This window comes from Clinocottus analis, unplaced genomic scaffold (assembly GCF_023055335.1).
Source record: "Clinocottus analis isolate CAN_PGR_092001 unplaced genomic scaffold, fCliAna1.0.p SCAF_17, whole genome shotgun sequence".
Classification (NCBI taxonomy): domain Eukaryota; kingdom Metazoa; phylum Chordata; class Actinopteri; order Perciformes; family Cottidae; genus Clinocottus; species Clinocottus analis.
The window spans coordinates 14,152,489-14,169,294 of NW_027175898.1; the positions used below are offsets into that span (position 1 = coordinate 14,152,489).

General features: G+C 41.5%; 2 protein-coding genes across 4 annotated transcripts; both read right to left on the reverse strand.

Annotated features, from left to right (window-relative positions):
* Window positions 1-324: 324 nt before the first annotated feature.
* Window positions 325-6,088, reverse strand: srsf5a (serine and arginine rich splicing factor 5a). 3 transcript variants are annotated; one of them, XM_068580353.1, is made up of 8 exons: window positions 5,938-6,088; window positions 4,768-4,907; window positions 4,604-4,674; window positions 4,030-4,170; window positions 3,548-3,617; window positions 2,118-2,191; window positions 1,926-2,030; window positions 325-1,564 (listed from the first exon to the last, which is right to left on the reverse strand). In XM_068580353.1, the coding sequence occupies exons 2-8, from the start codon at window positions 4,891-4,893 to the stop codon at window positions 1,222-1,224; spliced, it is 930 nt and encodes a 309-aa protein (XP_068436454.1). In that variant the 5' UTR covers window positions 4,894-4,907; window positions 5,938-6,088; the 3' UTR covers window positions 325-1,221. The 3 variants fall into 3 exon arrangements, with proteins under 3 accessions (XP_068436454.1, XP_068436451.1, XP_068436452.1); XM_068580350.1 differs by having other exon boundaries at window positions 3,548-3,626; XM_068580351.1 differs by having other exon boundaries at window positions 3,548-3,626; window positions 4,768-4,899; window positions 5,938-6,086.
* A 284-nt stretch (window positions 6,089-6,372) lies between these two features.
* On the reverse strand, window positions 6,373-15,922 carry LOC137788011 (deubiquitinase DESI2). The gene is made up of 5 exons (XM_068580814.1): window positions 14,921-15,922; window positions 11,207-11,279; window positions 9,853-9,946; window positions 9,621-9,762; window positions 6,373-8,852 (listed from the first exon to the last, which is right to left on the reverse strand). The coding sequence occupies exons 1-5, from the start codon at window positions 14,957-14,959 to the stop codon at window positions 8,628-8,630; spliced, it is 573 nt and encodes a 190-aa protein (XP_068436915.1). The 5' UTR covers window positions 14,960-15,922; the 3' UTR covers window positions 6,373-8,627.
* Between the last annotated feature and the right edge of the window lie 884 nt (window positions 15,923-16,806).

Consider the following 16,806-nt stretch of genomic DNA (forward strand, 5'->3'; position numbering starts at 1 on the left):
TTTTTTGAATCATCCACCAGCACAGATTAATATGATTGGTTCTAATTCACTGTGCTTTGCCTATTTTTATTCTTAACCACCAGTTTAGTTGTGTTAATGCTAATTAATATGCATCCAAACATGAATAAGTTTAAATTTATTGCATGGTGATGCATTTGGACTTACTTCCAATTTTGGCATTTCACTTGTTGGTCTGCTGAGTTTCACTGATGAATACAATCTTAACTTTTACTTTATATCTATAAATGATGTGGTATTTAAGCAGACAGAAGTTGTATTTCATTGTCTGGTGCATCTGCAAGAAAGAACCAACAGTCTCACGAATTTAACAGTTTGTGAAAACTTTATTCGGTTGAACTGCAGACTTTGAGAAGTCTAATCCCAGATTCACAAAATATTAAAAAAAACACTGTTCTTTCTGAACATTACTAAAAAAATTAAATGACAATATGCAGTGAGTTTTATTAGTATCAAATTAATAAACTTATTTCGAGACATTTCTTCCTGCAGAAACAGACACTTGTGTTCAGACGACACGCTTCAGCCCGAAGCTGCAGTTAAAGTTAATAAAAAGCAAAAAAAAAAAGATGAATCACAACACGAGACGAGGTCCTGGTACAGAATTGAACAAAATTAATGCCAGATTCCAACAACATTACACAAGAAAGCTGAAGTAAACCACCAACTGAGACGCTTGCATTTTTCTGTTCACATATCAGGGCAGTGAATGCAACACGAAGAGATCATCAGAATCACAGTTTCACAGCAATGCCAGGCGCTAGCGTTGCAAACAAAAAAAAAAACATACCTATTGACACTTTGGGGAACCGCTTCCATTCCCACCTAACTATTAACCGCTGTGAACACTCGCAAAGCACAGGAGAGTGGATGGAATCGTAACATGGCAGACGGCTGGGACAGGCTGCAGGATGCGACGAGTGTCGTCACTGATCAAAAGGGTTTCTGTCGCTCAGCATTTCAGCAAAATATGAAGGATTTTATGAGGGGGCCAAAAAAAAAGTAATAAAAAAAATTCCGGTGGATGTTCATCCAAACTAAAACAAAATCATAGCCAATGAGGGCACATTAACAACTTAAGATCTTATTTCAAAAGAAGCCATGTAAATGGGGATTTCCTCCCCTTCATTAAAAATAAACAATAAATCACGTGCCACCATACAGGCCTATGGTGAGCAACTATCAGTCTATTTTACACCAATCTTAGTGCTTGCTGTCTGCAGAGGCGGAGCGGGAGCGTGAACGGGAGCGAGACCTTGAACGAGAGCGGGAACGGGAGCGGGACTGCTTGTTCTGCGCGGGAGCAGGCGAGCGGGAGCGAGACCTGGACCGGGACTTAGACCTGGACTTGGAGCGAGACTTGGACCGAGACTTGGAGCGAGACTTGGATCTGGAGGGGGATCTGCCCGACGCCCGCCCCCCGCCGGACGACTTCTTCTCCGGGGTGCGACTCAGAGACCTGGAGCGGCTCCTGGAACGGTTGCGGCTCCTGGAGCGACTCTTTGAGCGGGAGTAGCTGCGGGAGCGAGAGCGGCTCTTGCTGTGGCTGTCGGGAAAAGAAAAGTCGTTTAAAAATGTTTCTCTGTGGATGCGTTTGTGTGGCATAACAGCAGAAACGGTAACAAGATAATAATTCAAACCGCACAAAGCAGCAATTTATGTACAAAATAAGAGTCTAGAATTGACCGATGTCCCCAAACTGTCAGGTTCAGTCTGATTACTGGTGGAAAATACAATCGGTGCAAAATAAGTCAAAGTAATTTAACATTATGGTCTAAGAACTGGTCGAAATGATCTTTAAAATAAATAAATTCCTGTATGACCTATATCTGAGGAATTGCCCACTTAACTAAATGTAGGTGTCGACGTAATGGCAAAAACTATGTAGTATAGTTTTAACAACTCACCTTCTGCTGTCCTCAAAGATCTTAAGCTTTCGTCCGTTCAGCTCTGAACCGTCGAGCTTGGAGATGGCGTTCTTTAGGTCACTGCGGGATGCAAACTCAACCACTCTGTATGAAAACAGAAACATTCATTAGGCCCAAAACAATGAGGACAACGACCATTTGAAAGTTTTGACCAAGAGGAACGCAACTCACCCTTCATTTTTGTTGGGCCTGTGTGCGTCCACAAAGGTAACTTCACCTGCTTTTCTCATCAGGTCTTTCAGGTCCTATTTCAAAGCATAAAGTAGGATTAGTAACAAAGAACAAAACATAAGATGCTGGTGAAAGCCTGTTCAGACCTGGGGGGAGAAAAATGAGCAGGCAACAAAAAAACCAGCACACACTGAAATTTGAGTTATCTAATGCTGACTTTTGTCACTGTGATAAGCTCCAATTTCAGTGGAGGGCATGTAAATAAAAGAGCCAGTGGAAGTGTGTGGACAAGTGTTGACTTTACTCTAAAAGTTGCATCAGCAAACAAAATCAACTCCATAGTGGAACGCCTGACTGATTACAAGATTTGTGTGTATTAAGTTTGAAACTTGTCTGAGTATGTGAGATGAACCTGTGTGTTACTTGTCGGATAACAATAGTATGCTGGTTAAGTGAACAAGAATTGTGTTCACGTGGCCTAAAAAAATATTATTCTTAAATGGTCTTTAAGTGTTTACATAGTACAACTGCCTCCTTCCCATGTGAGACTGTAACTCTACACCCCTTAACCACCCGACCCAGAACAAACCCAATCACATGAGTTTTATGCTACTTACCGCTCCATACCCAGGAAGATATTATCATAGAGCCACTTGTCCAAATAGCAAATGGGAACCAATGCAGTGTTAAGCCCTTGAGAAACGACCTCGGCCTTGACCAGCATCCGGCCTCCACAAGTAAGGAACCACCAGAGCCAGAGAGCAAGTAGGGGGAGGGGTGTGCGCCCGATTCAACACCGCCCCCAGCTCCATCAGCAACAGAAAAAGACCCAAACGGGAGAGTGTAGGGACCGTGGATTTGAGGGGGTTACAGCAGTCGGGGGTGCCAGCCCACAGAACCTCCAGACTGTGGCTACGGACCTCCTAAGGCTACCGTATCCTGCGCTAGACCACTTTCACCCGCTACGGGGCCCAGCCAAGACTTTAGACCGGCGGCAACTGCGTGTAAGGAGAGGCACCAAATGGACACTATTCAGAAAAACAACCAGGAGAGGGCGCTACACACTTCTGACACCTCCGTGGAGGGTGTGCATATACCTCTGATATAAAGGAAACCTTATCAGATCAGCCGTTTAAAAAAAAAAAAACAACAGTTAAATGTTTGTGTTTAAAATTTTGCCTAAAAAAGAAAAATGTATTTGGGGGGGAAGTATACAAACTAAAACACTAGGGGGCTTTCTGTAATTGGCCGATTACCTATTGAATTTTGTATTTAAGTAATCTGAATATAGAAAAATGGACCCGGCCTGATCAAATGAATGCTGCTCTATTTAAATAATTATTAAAAAACAATGTCCTTATATAGGTGACATCTACATTTAATTGAATCTTGTGTTATAAGTTAAATAAGAAAGTGTAGTTATTGCTTACCTGCCAGCTGATTCGTGAAGAGAGGTTCTCCACAATGAGCCTGTGATCTGTTCGCACAGGGGGGCCATACCTGTCCAGTCAACGCAAACCAAAAAAAAAAAAAACCTTTAATACCAATCTTTAAGTTAAGAGTCTAAAATATCCTCACATAACCTGCCTGGCTTCATGTTCACCTTGCCTAAGGTGCCATGTTAATATTGTAACTTGATAGGTAAAACAGGATCATATTAAAGACCTGCTCTTAGTGAAACCGGCTCAAAAGACATCATATATTTTTGCTTATGTGATTCCAGCCACCCGATCATAGCATAGCCTTCAAATGTATCAACACGTTTCACTTCAATAATAATTGCAATAATGTAATACTGGTTTCATTTCTAATTTGACAAAAACTTTTGTTCAGTTTTACCGAAACGCAATACAAGTAAAAGCTTCGACTAACTAGTAAAGGTTTCAAGAAGTTGTTTTTAGGGTAAATGTACCTGGATCCACTGCTGCGAGATGGACGATAGCCACCGCCGCCACTGCTGCTACCTCCACCACCCCCACCACCAAAACGTCCTCCCATTCCTCCAGGGCCACCACCCCTCCCTCTTCTTGAGCGAGCGTGCTCAATAGTGACCCTGAAAAGAAGGAATTATTTTATTTATGATCAAAGAGTTGGATGGCTGAACAACAAACTAAATGTTTCCAATAAGCCTATGAAGAAAGTTATTGATATAAATTAAGCTAGTATTTACAATTATCTGCAGGATGACATAAAATAATTTATTGATTTGAATGAACTTGGTTTTAAGTGGACAATACGCTATTAAATGCATCAAAGGAATCCTGTCTTACAAGAAACTAAGTGTCTAGTGATGTTACTCTGTCCAGTATTGAATATCAAAGGACACAATCTGAATTGTGTTGCCATTATTAATGATTGATGTCTGGTTTGGAAAATCCAAAACTCAAATTGTGCTGCAAAAAAAATAAACAAAGAGGAACACAATACAGTGCATATCCTAGACAAAAAAAGGATGCATTTGATTTTCCTTCACATCTCATTCTTACCTTTCACTGCACAATTCTTTGCCATTCAACTCGTATACGGCATCATCTGCATCTCTGTGGTCATCAAATTCCTAAAAAGAGATCATTAAAAGTTATTAAGTAATCCCAAAAACCAGGATCGGAAAGCTTAATTTGGACAAAGCAATCACTGGTCAGTCACTCACCACAAAGCCAAATCCATTCTTCAGGTTGATTTCCCTAATCCGTCCGTAGCCCTTGAAAAACTTCTCCACATCTCTCTCCCTGGCATGAGGGCTCAAGCGGCCAATAAAGACACGACAACCACTCATTGTAATCTGAGGACCTGGAAAAAACACAAAACCAGGTAAACATTAAACCACTGCAGGAGGCACTGCAGGAGTGTGTTGACTTTACTAGCCAAAGGTTAATTATAGACGACAGTACAAATTCCACGCTTAATCAGTATTTACTGATGGAAATACAGATATGGTGGCCGGTGCTGTGTCAAAGACTTGTGAAGTTGAGTATTTAAAATAAATGTGCACAGTGTCGCATTAACCCAGGTCTGGACGACTCAGGTGAAACTGAGCAACCTGGATCGAGAGCCAAGACACGTGATCAGCTCTGGTCAAACAAGTTTCACTGCAATAGTCAGTAACTGTTTGCTCTTAAATAACGTCCCCGAGATCTCAACACAGATATTTATACTTTTAAACGCCAATTCTTCAATAGGCGAAAAAATATAACTTTTACAGCAAGGGTTTGATATGAAAATATAGACCCCGGATTAATATGAATGAATGAACGAATGAATGCATTTTTTTAAACATCTCACTACACAATACAACGGTACCACAAACTATAACCTCAAAAAAACATAGATAGTATAGTATTTAATAAAAAATTAAAGCGTTAACGTTACAACTCTCAGATACCATTAATCAGTAACCAACGTGATATTTGTCATGCATCTAACGTGCGCGTTAGCCCGGTTAAAATAAATTGGGCCTAGCTAAAGCGTGCTGGCAGTTCATTCTTCACTACGACGACACACTGCAAAGCTATCGTCTGAACGCTGAAGCTAAACATTAAAGCTCATTGTGAAGCTGAAAAGAAGTAATCGAGAGGTTAAAATGCTATAATAACGCGTCGTAATATTAGGCAAAAGGCCATCTTTTTATAGCTTAAAGATAATATTGCTTCTTGCACGGCGCCTTCTTAACGCATGTTAGCATGCCTCGAGGTCGGCTACTGTTAGCTCAGGCGAGCTCACGACAAAGACGTAATTATCAGTTTAGAAAACACGAACCCCGCAGATAGCAATTTAAAAAAAAACGTTTATTTATTTAACGAGTGGTATATCACAGTCTGACCTTTTCTTTCACTCTACGCGTCTCCGGGTTCGGTGTTTACGCCGATGGTAACCTGCAACGTTGCGGCTTGTGGTCTCAGCAGCACTGCTCGAATATATCAAAATGGCGAGTGGGTCTAATGCCAGAAAAGGGAACCGGAAATGCTGTCTGCCTTCAAGTTGCCAGTTCGGGGGTTGTTCATTAACTGCCCCGTTTAATCCGTAATTTGGTTATACAATTGACGGTTTTGACGGTTTGGCCAACATATACAATGACATAGTACATCTGTCATTATTTATCGGATGTATTAGAAATAGTTTATAAACTAAAATGTCTGCACTTTTAGCATTTTATGTGAAAGTCAAGTTAAATACCTGGAAAATCAAAGAACTTAAAATAAATCATATAATCGTTTTACATTCTCAAATTGAAGAAGCCACACAATTCTTTGTCATTCTGTCTCTTTATTCTAGAACTATATCATCATTCTTAAAATTGTCCTGGGTTAGGAAAAGGAAAATACAGGGTTACAATTGGTACATAACGAAAACATTCCTTTGTTCTTGTCTGCTTTTTAGAAAGTGCCAAAGACTTCTGAGCAACTAATCACTGCACAGCTTCTGTCGACTCAAAATGTACTAAAAAGGTCTGAACACAATACATTTGGGGAAATGTAAGACTACATCAAAATAAATAGGAATATAGCTTATTCAAGAGCATGAATAAGAAGTCAAGTTTGCACTTTCAACCCCATTTAACAAGGTCAGCGGGAATGAGATGACTGCCACTGTTACAAGTCATGTGATTTCCTTCCTGAGAAAGGGTAGATGTCCATGAAAACACTGCAGCAGGAAGGATGGGACAAAAGTAAAATCACATGTGGCCTGGTTCTCTGAGCTTTTGCATTTTAAAAAAAGCAAGCTATATGAATTTAAATGAGTAAAACTACCAGGAGCCGATGTTTTTCATCATCATTATCATCATTATAATCACCACCTTACCTTCATCACTATCAGAGGTGAGTGTGTGTCTGTGTGGTATTGTTTACTTGCGGGTATGCTAATTACAAGTATGCAATCTTTTCCCTGCAACAAACCCCAGAAGTTTGTAGACTATGATTAAATAGCTTTGTATCTGTAAACATGTCACAGTTCAGTTGCCAGTCAAAATAAATCAAACATAAAATGGTCATAGTTTGATATTTTGGGAAATACACTTATCTTTTTGCATTGTTAGATAATAAGTTTGATACAACTATCATGCCTAGGATAAATATGATGCTTTGTGTAGCATTCAGTTAGCTTAGCCTTGCATAAAGACTGTAAACAGCTAGTCTGGCAACAAAACAAAACTGCCATTTTTAAACTTTGTTTACTTTGTTCGGGTTAAACAAAATAGATATAATGTGTTCAGTGGGGAGTTTTCAGTCTGCTGGTGGGTGGATTTTGCTATCTTAAGACAGGACCAGGCTAGCTGTTTCCCCCTGCTTCAAGTCTTTATGCTAAGCTAAGCTAACCAGCTTCTGGCAGCAGATTCATATTTACAAACCCCGGTATTCATCTTCTCATTTAACTCTCGACAAGAAAGTGAATAAGTATATTTCCTGAAATGTAGAACCTGTTCCTTTATGGACTTCTGTAACTTAAAGGAGAATACTGATTTTCTGTTTTTCCTTTCCATGGCTGCTTAATCTTCATTGGTTTAATAGTGGAAAAGGCGATAAAACCAGTATCACAGAGGAACATTCTCTGGGCGTGAATATACATTTGCTTGCCTCGAAGTGTCGCACTGTTATAATATAAAGATATTTGGATATAAAAGCGTAGACAAAAATTGTACTGGATCACAAAGTCAATTGTCAGCAGCTTGACTTTCGTTTGTGTCTCTGAGATGTTCACAGATAGTGACTGAGCTGCATAAACAGCGACTATTAAAACTGAACAGTATTTGCCCTTGATTGTTTACAACTGTCGATCAACTGGTTACACTGCCGGTTTATTGATTAAACCGAGCTCCAGGTTGCATCATTCGTTTTACAAAAGGAAAAAGGAGAAGAAATACTTGATGATATGATCAGAAGTGTGTGGCGTCACAGTCGCTCAACATGCAATATTTTTACGAGTTCAGACTGAACTGGAGGAACAATCAAATCCTCTATAAACCCTCTAAAATGGCCAAAGTTAACTACTCAGGTTCCACACAATGAAAGCAGAGTCAACGATATCAACTGAAGGCCACATAGAGGTTATCGAACGAGAACTTGTTGAAATTGAGCTAATAAGCAGTTCCCTGGTAATGCCACGATGAGTAGCCTCAGGTGTCTATCTTGTTATTCTACAAAAGCAGCTCTGAAGGCAGGGCAGGGAACAAGGCTGACACAGGTTTAAAAGTCCATGGAAAAAAACAATAACAATGTTCTACAAACTTCAGTTCTACAAGTGGTTGTGGTGGAGTCTGAGCCACGCTTCAGGACTCAAGTCAAAGTGTGTCATCCTGCCGTCTGCAGGACCGGCCGGGTCTCTGCAGGTCTCTGGCAGCAGCTCTTTTTATGAAGAGGGGACTCTTCTTTTCCCGCCATTTTACTCCGAGGACAAACAGTATGAGGTCAGCTGGTTGTTCGAGCTTACTAATGCCACGGTCACGAGCAGAGGTGGCAGGGCGGGGGGTAGGGGGGAAGAGGGTATACCAGAGGTCAGCGGATGTCGGGCAGTTCAAACCCTTGTGTGGCGACAGCTGTGGGAGGAGCCGGACGGGGACGAGGGGTCCTCGTCGCTCGAATCGTTACGCTCCTCTTTGTGGAGGCCGAGGCTGATGTGGGTCTGCAGGGCGGCCGGGGTTAACCACTCCTTGGGTAGGCAGCTCTGCAGGAAGGGGATGCAGGAGCTGAAGTACGCCAGTCTGTTGACCCAGCGAGGGATTTCATGTCCACACAGCAGCTGAAAAAAGTCGGGATACGTTGGTGTGAAACGTATTGTCTTTATTTTATTATTCCCATAAAAGTGCAAGAGTAAAAAAAAAGTTGACTAGAAGAAAACAGCAAAATAAACCAGAAGATTTGATGATTTTGTGGATATTTTTGTATGTATGTGTACAGGAAATTAATACAAAATAAAGGGCCTATTTCTTTAATTTAGTGTTGCACTCTACAGTTAGTCAAGCCTCTAAAATGTTTGATCCTACATTTCCCATAGCTCCGAGGGGTAATTATTTCATTTCAGGCAAAATGTTAACAATGTTCATCACCTTAGGTTAGGATGTTAACATGCTGACATTTAAGTGCTGCTGAGACTGATGGGAACGTAACTCTTCCCTCTAAATCTTCCGCAGCAAACTAAAAAGAAATATTTTCCGACTATATCTTGAATAACTAAAATAGCACTTTAGTGGCACTCTAGTAGCACTTAAATGACACGTACTGATAGCATTTTGTAGTTTTTCTTTCTTGAAGAAATTGTACTTTCTTGATTCCTGTTGTTCTGAGTTTGTACTCATGATTGAATGCACCAAAAAAAGACACCTACATATGTGAATGTAGTGCAGTGTCCCCTTAAATCTCTGCACAAACTTTCATATTGAAGGATTTTTATGTCTTTGTGTCTTATGTATGGCTATATCAGCACTGTTCTGTACCTTCAGGTTTCTGTACAATACATGTAGGAACAGAAAACACAAACACTTGACAGTCGAAACAGCATCAGACTGACCTCAGACAGCGAGGAGGAGAAGTGGTTGCAGTTTTTGTGCATTAGATGGTAGGCGATGCCTTTGAACTCTTTACCCAGCTCCTCCATGATTTTATCAATGTCCTCCTCTGTGAAGTCGGTGGTGCCCAAAACAATAGCCTCCCTGTTTGAAAGCCGAAAAAGCCCAATCAGCGCAAATTAACATTGATAACCTCTCAGAGCATGTATGCTAAAAAAAGAAGCACACGCTCACTTGAATTTGAATGTCTCTCCCAGTTCGGCGGCATTCCCCGGAGTGATCTCAAAGATGCCACTGAAAGGGTACGGGTGACCCCCGTATGCAAATTCTGTGTGGGCAAGGACGCAAAGTACACATTAACCCCTCAAACCAAGCACCGAACAACTGTAATTACACAGAAACAAGCAATTAGTCACTGACACACTGTGCTTGAATCATTAGGTCGGGTCAATTACAGCCCTCTATATACAGAAGTATGACAGTAGCGGGCCGTGCCATGTTGAATAGAGCATTGCACATTTTAAACTCAGCATATTATGAATTCAATTTGAATTCATTCATTTAAAACAAACACATATGAGAAATCATTGAATAAACAAGAATGAAATAAACAGTAATTTGATCAATAATATGTTTAAATGTGGCTTCTATTTAGATGTATGAAGACGTCACTGTTGCAAAGTAACATTTAGGCTTTTACTGTACTTAAGTACACACTTGAGGTACTTCTACTTATAGAGTATTTCCATTTACTTTAAATGTCTTCTTCTACAATACAGTTCTGAGGGAAATATTGCACTTTTCACACCACATTGAGTTGCTTTACATATTAACAATTGATGATCGTATCAAATATGATGTACTGCTACAAATTAAACTACTTGACAGTTTATAAATGTCTCTTTAGAACAAGCTCCACTTTGACCGTTTAACAGTAAAATGCTATTCACATGAATTTATCGTAATGATAATCCATAATAATACACAATGACACTCACAGGGGGCAATTTGGGGCATAGTGAGTACTTTTACTTTGATACTTTATGTACCTTTAGCTAATATTATGCAAAGATGTGAGACCTATGCCCTTTGCTTTTCGCTCTCAAATAAAGTCTTTCACCTGACGGTGATGGCATACAACAATACAACAATCGAATAGGATTAAAGCCGCTGCATTACGCAAGCACAAAATCACATACTAAAATTACACAAGAAGGGTAAGAAGAATGTATTTTCACTACCATCATATTTCACAGGGCACGGAGAAAATATTTCTGCAAGGGCATAATGGGATTCTCAAGCTCTAGTTTCACGCTGGTTTCTGCACCTCTTTTTTCACACCACACACACACGCACGCACACACACACACTAACTAGTGAGTCAATGGTGACTCAACCCAGAACAATGAGGTCATGTAATCAGGGACACAATTCCATATTCCATTTTTAAAACCAGACTTCATCCGCCTCGTACAAACCTCACGATCAGACGCTGAGCCGCGGGTCTGAGCGCAGCCAGCTGTGCCGCTCTGACAAGCCGTAATGGGATTTCACGGACATAAAAGAAAAACAAAGGAAAAGGTCTTACCTCTGCCGTATATCTCAATGCCTGAGTGGAAGACTCCAATACCCAGATTGGAAGTGTATTCATTTATCCAGTACTGCGGAGAAAGAGAGGGAGAGGTAGAGAGAGATAAGAAGCTTCGCTCAGGATCGATATCAAGAGTTATTTGTGGCGTCTCAGGAAAGAAACAATACGGCTCGACAGGAAACTCTGGCCTTAAATACTACATCAGTCAATTCAGTCATAATTAAATTATATATATCTCATGAAAGAAACAATAACACACAGGAAACTCTGGCCTGAAATACTACATCAGCTAATTCAGTCTCAGAAATACACTTGCGAATTAAATTATATATAACAGGAAATATAATGATAATACCTTAAATATGATCATAACTTAAAACTTGAACATATCAGGCTGTGCATTTAAGGGTTTACAATGATTTTACTGCGCTTTCAATATTCAGTTTATACGCCTTAAGGGATCACGTAGCTCCTTTAAGGTCATATTTCAGGTCATATTTTGCTCAAATTAGCATTTAGTTTTATTCAGATTTCGTGATGCGCCTGTAGCTCACTTCATGGAGCGGGTTAAGTATTTATCGTGAGGTTGTTGAACAGGCTGGAAAGTTATTTCGGCAGAAACTGAGCCTCAGTGGATCTCAATGTGCAAATGAAAGATAAGCTTGACTGTCATGCATCTTTCAATCATTTGTGTTGTGTTGTTTTGTAACCAGCAGAACGACGAGGCTTTCCTGGTTGAAAACATCCTCAATCCAATATTCATCCTCTCGTTTCCTCGATAGAGTTTAATCCTTCTCCGCGTCGTGACAGCGGAGGCGTCCCAGCATGCACCGGGGCCCAGAACAAACAAAACAAGGGACACACCCAGAACTGATCCATCAATAAACAATCAATCACACAATGGGGCCTCTGATCTGTTTGACCTGCGAGTCAGACTCGGATCGCGTTGGAGGAAGATTCACACGTGAGAAACGCTCCATGAGCCAACATGTCGCTCTTCACTGCAGACAATCAGACATAATTCATGGCAGGACCACGGCTCTTCAAACCCCCAACGCCCACCGACACCAGACATCCCGGAGGAAACGCGCTAAGAGCTCTGCACGCGGCCCCAGCTGTGCCGTATTAATAATAGAGCACTTTTCCGGGGCTCAGTAAAAGCATATCCACCTTTTTTTCTTTTTTACTTTGTGTCAAGAGTCCTACTTCTACGGTGACTTCTACCCATTTTAGCTTTTAGATATTTTTTCTCACTCTAATGGAAATCTCAGTTACCTGGTGAAAAAAGAAAAACCACGCACAAGAACAAAATCTCCCAGAGAAGTGAAATGAAAATGGGACGAGCCGACGCTCAAATGATATGACTTTTGCCTCGGTGCATAAACAAGAGAGTCCTGGTGACATCAGGCACAGCTCTCCCCCGTGATAATAAATCACACTTCTCTGATGATGCGCTCATCTCTCGTTGCACGCCATCAAACTGCTGCAACGATCCGTGCAGCCTCCCCCACCGACCGACAACATCCTGCCTATTGCGGCTGCAGCATCCAGCACGAGACACATCCGTCACGTTGACTTAACGCTGAGGAGGATCGATTTCCTCGTAATCCCCTTCTGCTCGCACGATGCCCTCTCTTGCTCGCCGTCTCCGTGTTTGAATCTCGGGTAAGAGAAGTATTCGAGGCCGGTCACTTTCTCCCCTCTTCCACAAACCCGATACATGACCCGCGAAGTCCCGGCACAGCGGAGGCACACTGGTATCGAACCAGCTGTTTGAGCAGCTGCCACTCACTCAGGTCCACATCTGTGAGACGACTTCAAGAGAGCGCGATTAAACATTTATGTGTGAGTGTTATTGTGAAATCACATGTTTTGCCAGTGTGCAGCATGATATCGTGTTGTTATTTAACATTAGTACAACCTCTTAAAATATGGAGCAGGCTGACTGACTCACGTCTGGGAAGCAAACAGATGAGGTCATCTGTTGGAAATAGTTTGACTTCAGGTGAGCAGAAGAAAAGCGTGCTGATGATTCTGTTTCATAACACTTCAGCGAATAGAAACATATGACAGTCAACTGCAGACTTTCTCTCAATCATTATTAATTTAACACCATCCACCCACCTGTGCTGATATGTGTAAGCACATATCAGCACATTTTCAGTGTTTGTTTGTCAACAACTAGAACTGCTCTGCTGAAGCGTCTGTGTCACCGGTGTGTAAACATTTTGGCAAATATAACACATTTATGATCATATAAACTGGGGGAGATGGTGTTTGCTAAAAACATAAATACTGACATAACACATTAGACCGGTTTAAAAAAAATAAAACTACTATTATTATCAATACATAAGAATCAAGCCAAATGGCACATTGTTGGGAAAAGCACTGTTCCAGGGCTGTAATTCCAGTTATTACAAAAGTCAATGGGATTTTGAAAATGAGTTTTTCTACTTATGATGCAGAGCCAAGAAGTTCCCGCTTCCCTTTGGCTCTCTGTATTTGTTTTCTGTTTGCCAATAAATGTATTTACACTCATTAACTTCCTCTCTACATCGTAGTTTTCACTGTGGCGGGGTCCGCCGTCCCCACACACGATTCAAATTGTGATCGCAAAGTACCAGTACATATATACAGGAAGTACTTCACATAGTAACTAGCTCAGCATGTCTTTTGTACACAGTTTTGAACCCACTTGTAAGTGATGAATACATATATTAGTACATAACAGCTTAGCACATGTTTTATAGCAAAGATATGTCATCATATATCAATAAATATGATTACTGATCGTTTTTTCTTCCCAGACAGAGGTTATGATTGTTGACGAACACATGAATAAACACTTGCAACTTCTGTTTATCTGCGTAGAACTGTGTGTTAAAGTGTGTTATTGTATTTCATTTCTATGTACAGCACAACCATTCTAGATATGGGGAGTTGAAGCAAAGAGTGACAACAATATCACAACTGTTTTGGGGTAAATGGAGTAATTCTGTGTGTTTACAGCCACATGTTGCATAATAGTCACACAGGAGGCTGTTCAGACTGAAGAGACCGGGCACGTGTCTGAATGAAGACACTTGTCCTTTACATGGTGTGTGTGTAGGTGGTTCATATGTGCGTGTGTGTATGTGTGTGTGCGTGTGTGTGTGCATCATGTGAGCTGTGGGCACAGTCCCAGAGGTCAGACTGTTGAGGCAATGTCTTGTTTTAAAGGAATTACTTAATTTTCTTATCTACTTTCTCATCGTTTTATGTTTTAAATTTCACTCGATGTTACTAAGATGAGGACATTAACACTGGACACATTACCGCCCAGGCTTTTCTTCGGTCTTTGAAGATGGGTGCGACTGTGCTCCATTGGAAATTATTCTAATGTAACACTCTTTAGACGTCCATGGGAGTAGAATAAAATTAGCATGTATTAGCATTTGAAAATGATTCATGGCCAACTGTGGCTTTACACAAACAGTCTCATACTGCAGGCAAAACATGTTTTTCGTGTCCTGTTTCTAGTCCAACTGGACTCCTTCCAGCATTAAAATAGCTGTCAAGTGCAATTGTGAAACAGGTGTGTAGTGGGCCTGCTATTTCTGGTGGTGCATTCACTTCCTCTGCTGGTGTCGGATGACAAAGTGCAAACACAAACACACAAACAAAAACTGAATAAAACAAGCAGGCAAGTGGTCAGGGGCGGGTTCTTACCATATCATACACGTTAAGGATGACAGGTGCATTGGCCATGGTTTAAACCTGAGCTGGAAAGGCAAACGTCCCCACCCTCCACGTTGTACGGTTGTCGGGACCTCCACACCCCTCTGAAGTCACAGGGCCACACCGAGGACAGCGTCTGCTGGCGGGGTGGAGGCTGTTCATTCACCCCCTGTGCACGAGGCTGGAAAACCGAGGAAAAAGCCAGACAAAATGTCCCGAAAGAAGACAACTGCAGCGTACAGTCCTCAGAGCCACTATGGCATGTTTAGGGTTGTGAAAGCGTGAGACTCGGATCCCCAGCAGCTGGCAAGGCGAGGTGCATCTCTCCCCCGGTTCCCCCCCCCCAAAAAATACCCGTTTGTCCGGGGAAATCGATGCAGAGGAGTGTTTTTTGTTGTTGTTTGTTTAAAAAGCAACCACAACAGCTCAAAAAAATGTCACGTCAAAAACGCGTTAGAGGCGCTAACATGATGGCCAGCGGACACGGAGGGGCCTGCGAGTGTTGAAGTGTGAGGCCGGCGCCCTCCCGTCACCACGGGCGGAGAGGCGACCGCTAGGGCGGACCGACGTCGACGATGGAGGCGGGGAGCGGGACATCTTTCACCCGGAGGATGTCGGTGCAGCTGCGGGAGAGGACTCCTTGGCCATGGCGGTTAATTACAGCTGATGTGGAGGCAGGAGAAGGAGGAAGAGGAGGAGGAGGAGGAAGAGGAGGAGGAGGTCAAGTTCACCAGGAGCATCCCTGCCCGGTGCTGCTCCCGCTGCCCGTCCGCATCCAGCAGCCTCTTCTTCGTGGTGAGGGGACAAACCTCGGCGGCATGACTCCTTCAAAACACGGGACTCTTGTACTCAAACCGCTCCGATGGAGAGTTTTCTTTTCTTTTCTTTCTTTCTTTCTTTCCTCCCTCCCTCTCCACTTGTGCCAAAGCAGCCGATACGCATCGGCGTCGTGCAGGGCTTGTTGCAGCTCCGGCTCTGCCTCCCTCTCCTCTGCCTCCTGTCGGGACTGAAGCTTTTAGATTACATCATATCTGCCTCCGGGGGAGACGGAGCTGCTGGTGGGTGTAAGGAGATGCATTTTGTTATAAAAACACTGCACTGTTCCTGTCAGCCGGGGCCCTGCTGCGATATGCGGATGTTTCACCTCCGTTTTAAACCATAAAACCTCACTGTTAGACGCATTAAGACACATGAAACACAGTCATTTACATTTATTTGTTTGGTTTGACAAAGTTTATGTTTTATGACTAGTACAAATAGTAAATACATATATAAAATGTATAATGCAACAACAGGTTTATAGGTTTATTATCAAATTAGCAGGACAAAAAAAAATCATCACTAATTAATTTGTATTATTATATTTTAATGAATTAATTTATATTTTTCCCCCATGACATTGTGATACTAATAAGCAGTCGTATGTGTATTATAATAAAATATACTTTATACAGGAAAGCGTTTTTGACGCAATTATGTCGACTTTTATTTTGAAGGTAACGTGGCAACATCCGGTTTAATGCTAGTCATGCGAGTCAGAATCATGTCATGCAATGTGTTTTCACATACAAGGAATTTGTCCTGGCTAAATGTGCATAACATTTAACATTTACCAATAAACATTTAACAATGCTAAATCGTTTGCAAACGACACAGATTTAGTTTTAGCCGTGGCTTTTTATTTTATTTCGTATAAATCAGTTATATGTATTAAATCACAATGACTGGCATGTCAAGAGAAAATGATTATCATTCATTCATTCAATTATCATTTTCTAATACGTAAAATATGTTTAAGAGCGAGTCAAGCCTTTTCCCATCTCATAATGTTGACGTATCAGAAAGGTAAAATTGTCCTTATCATTTTGGCCCTTTCA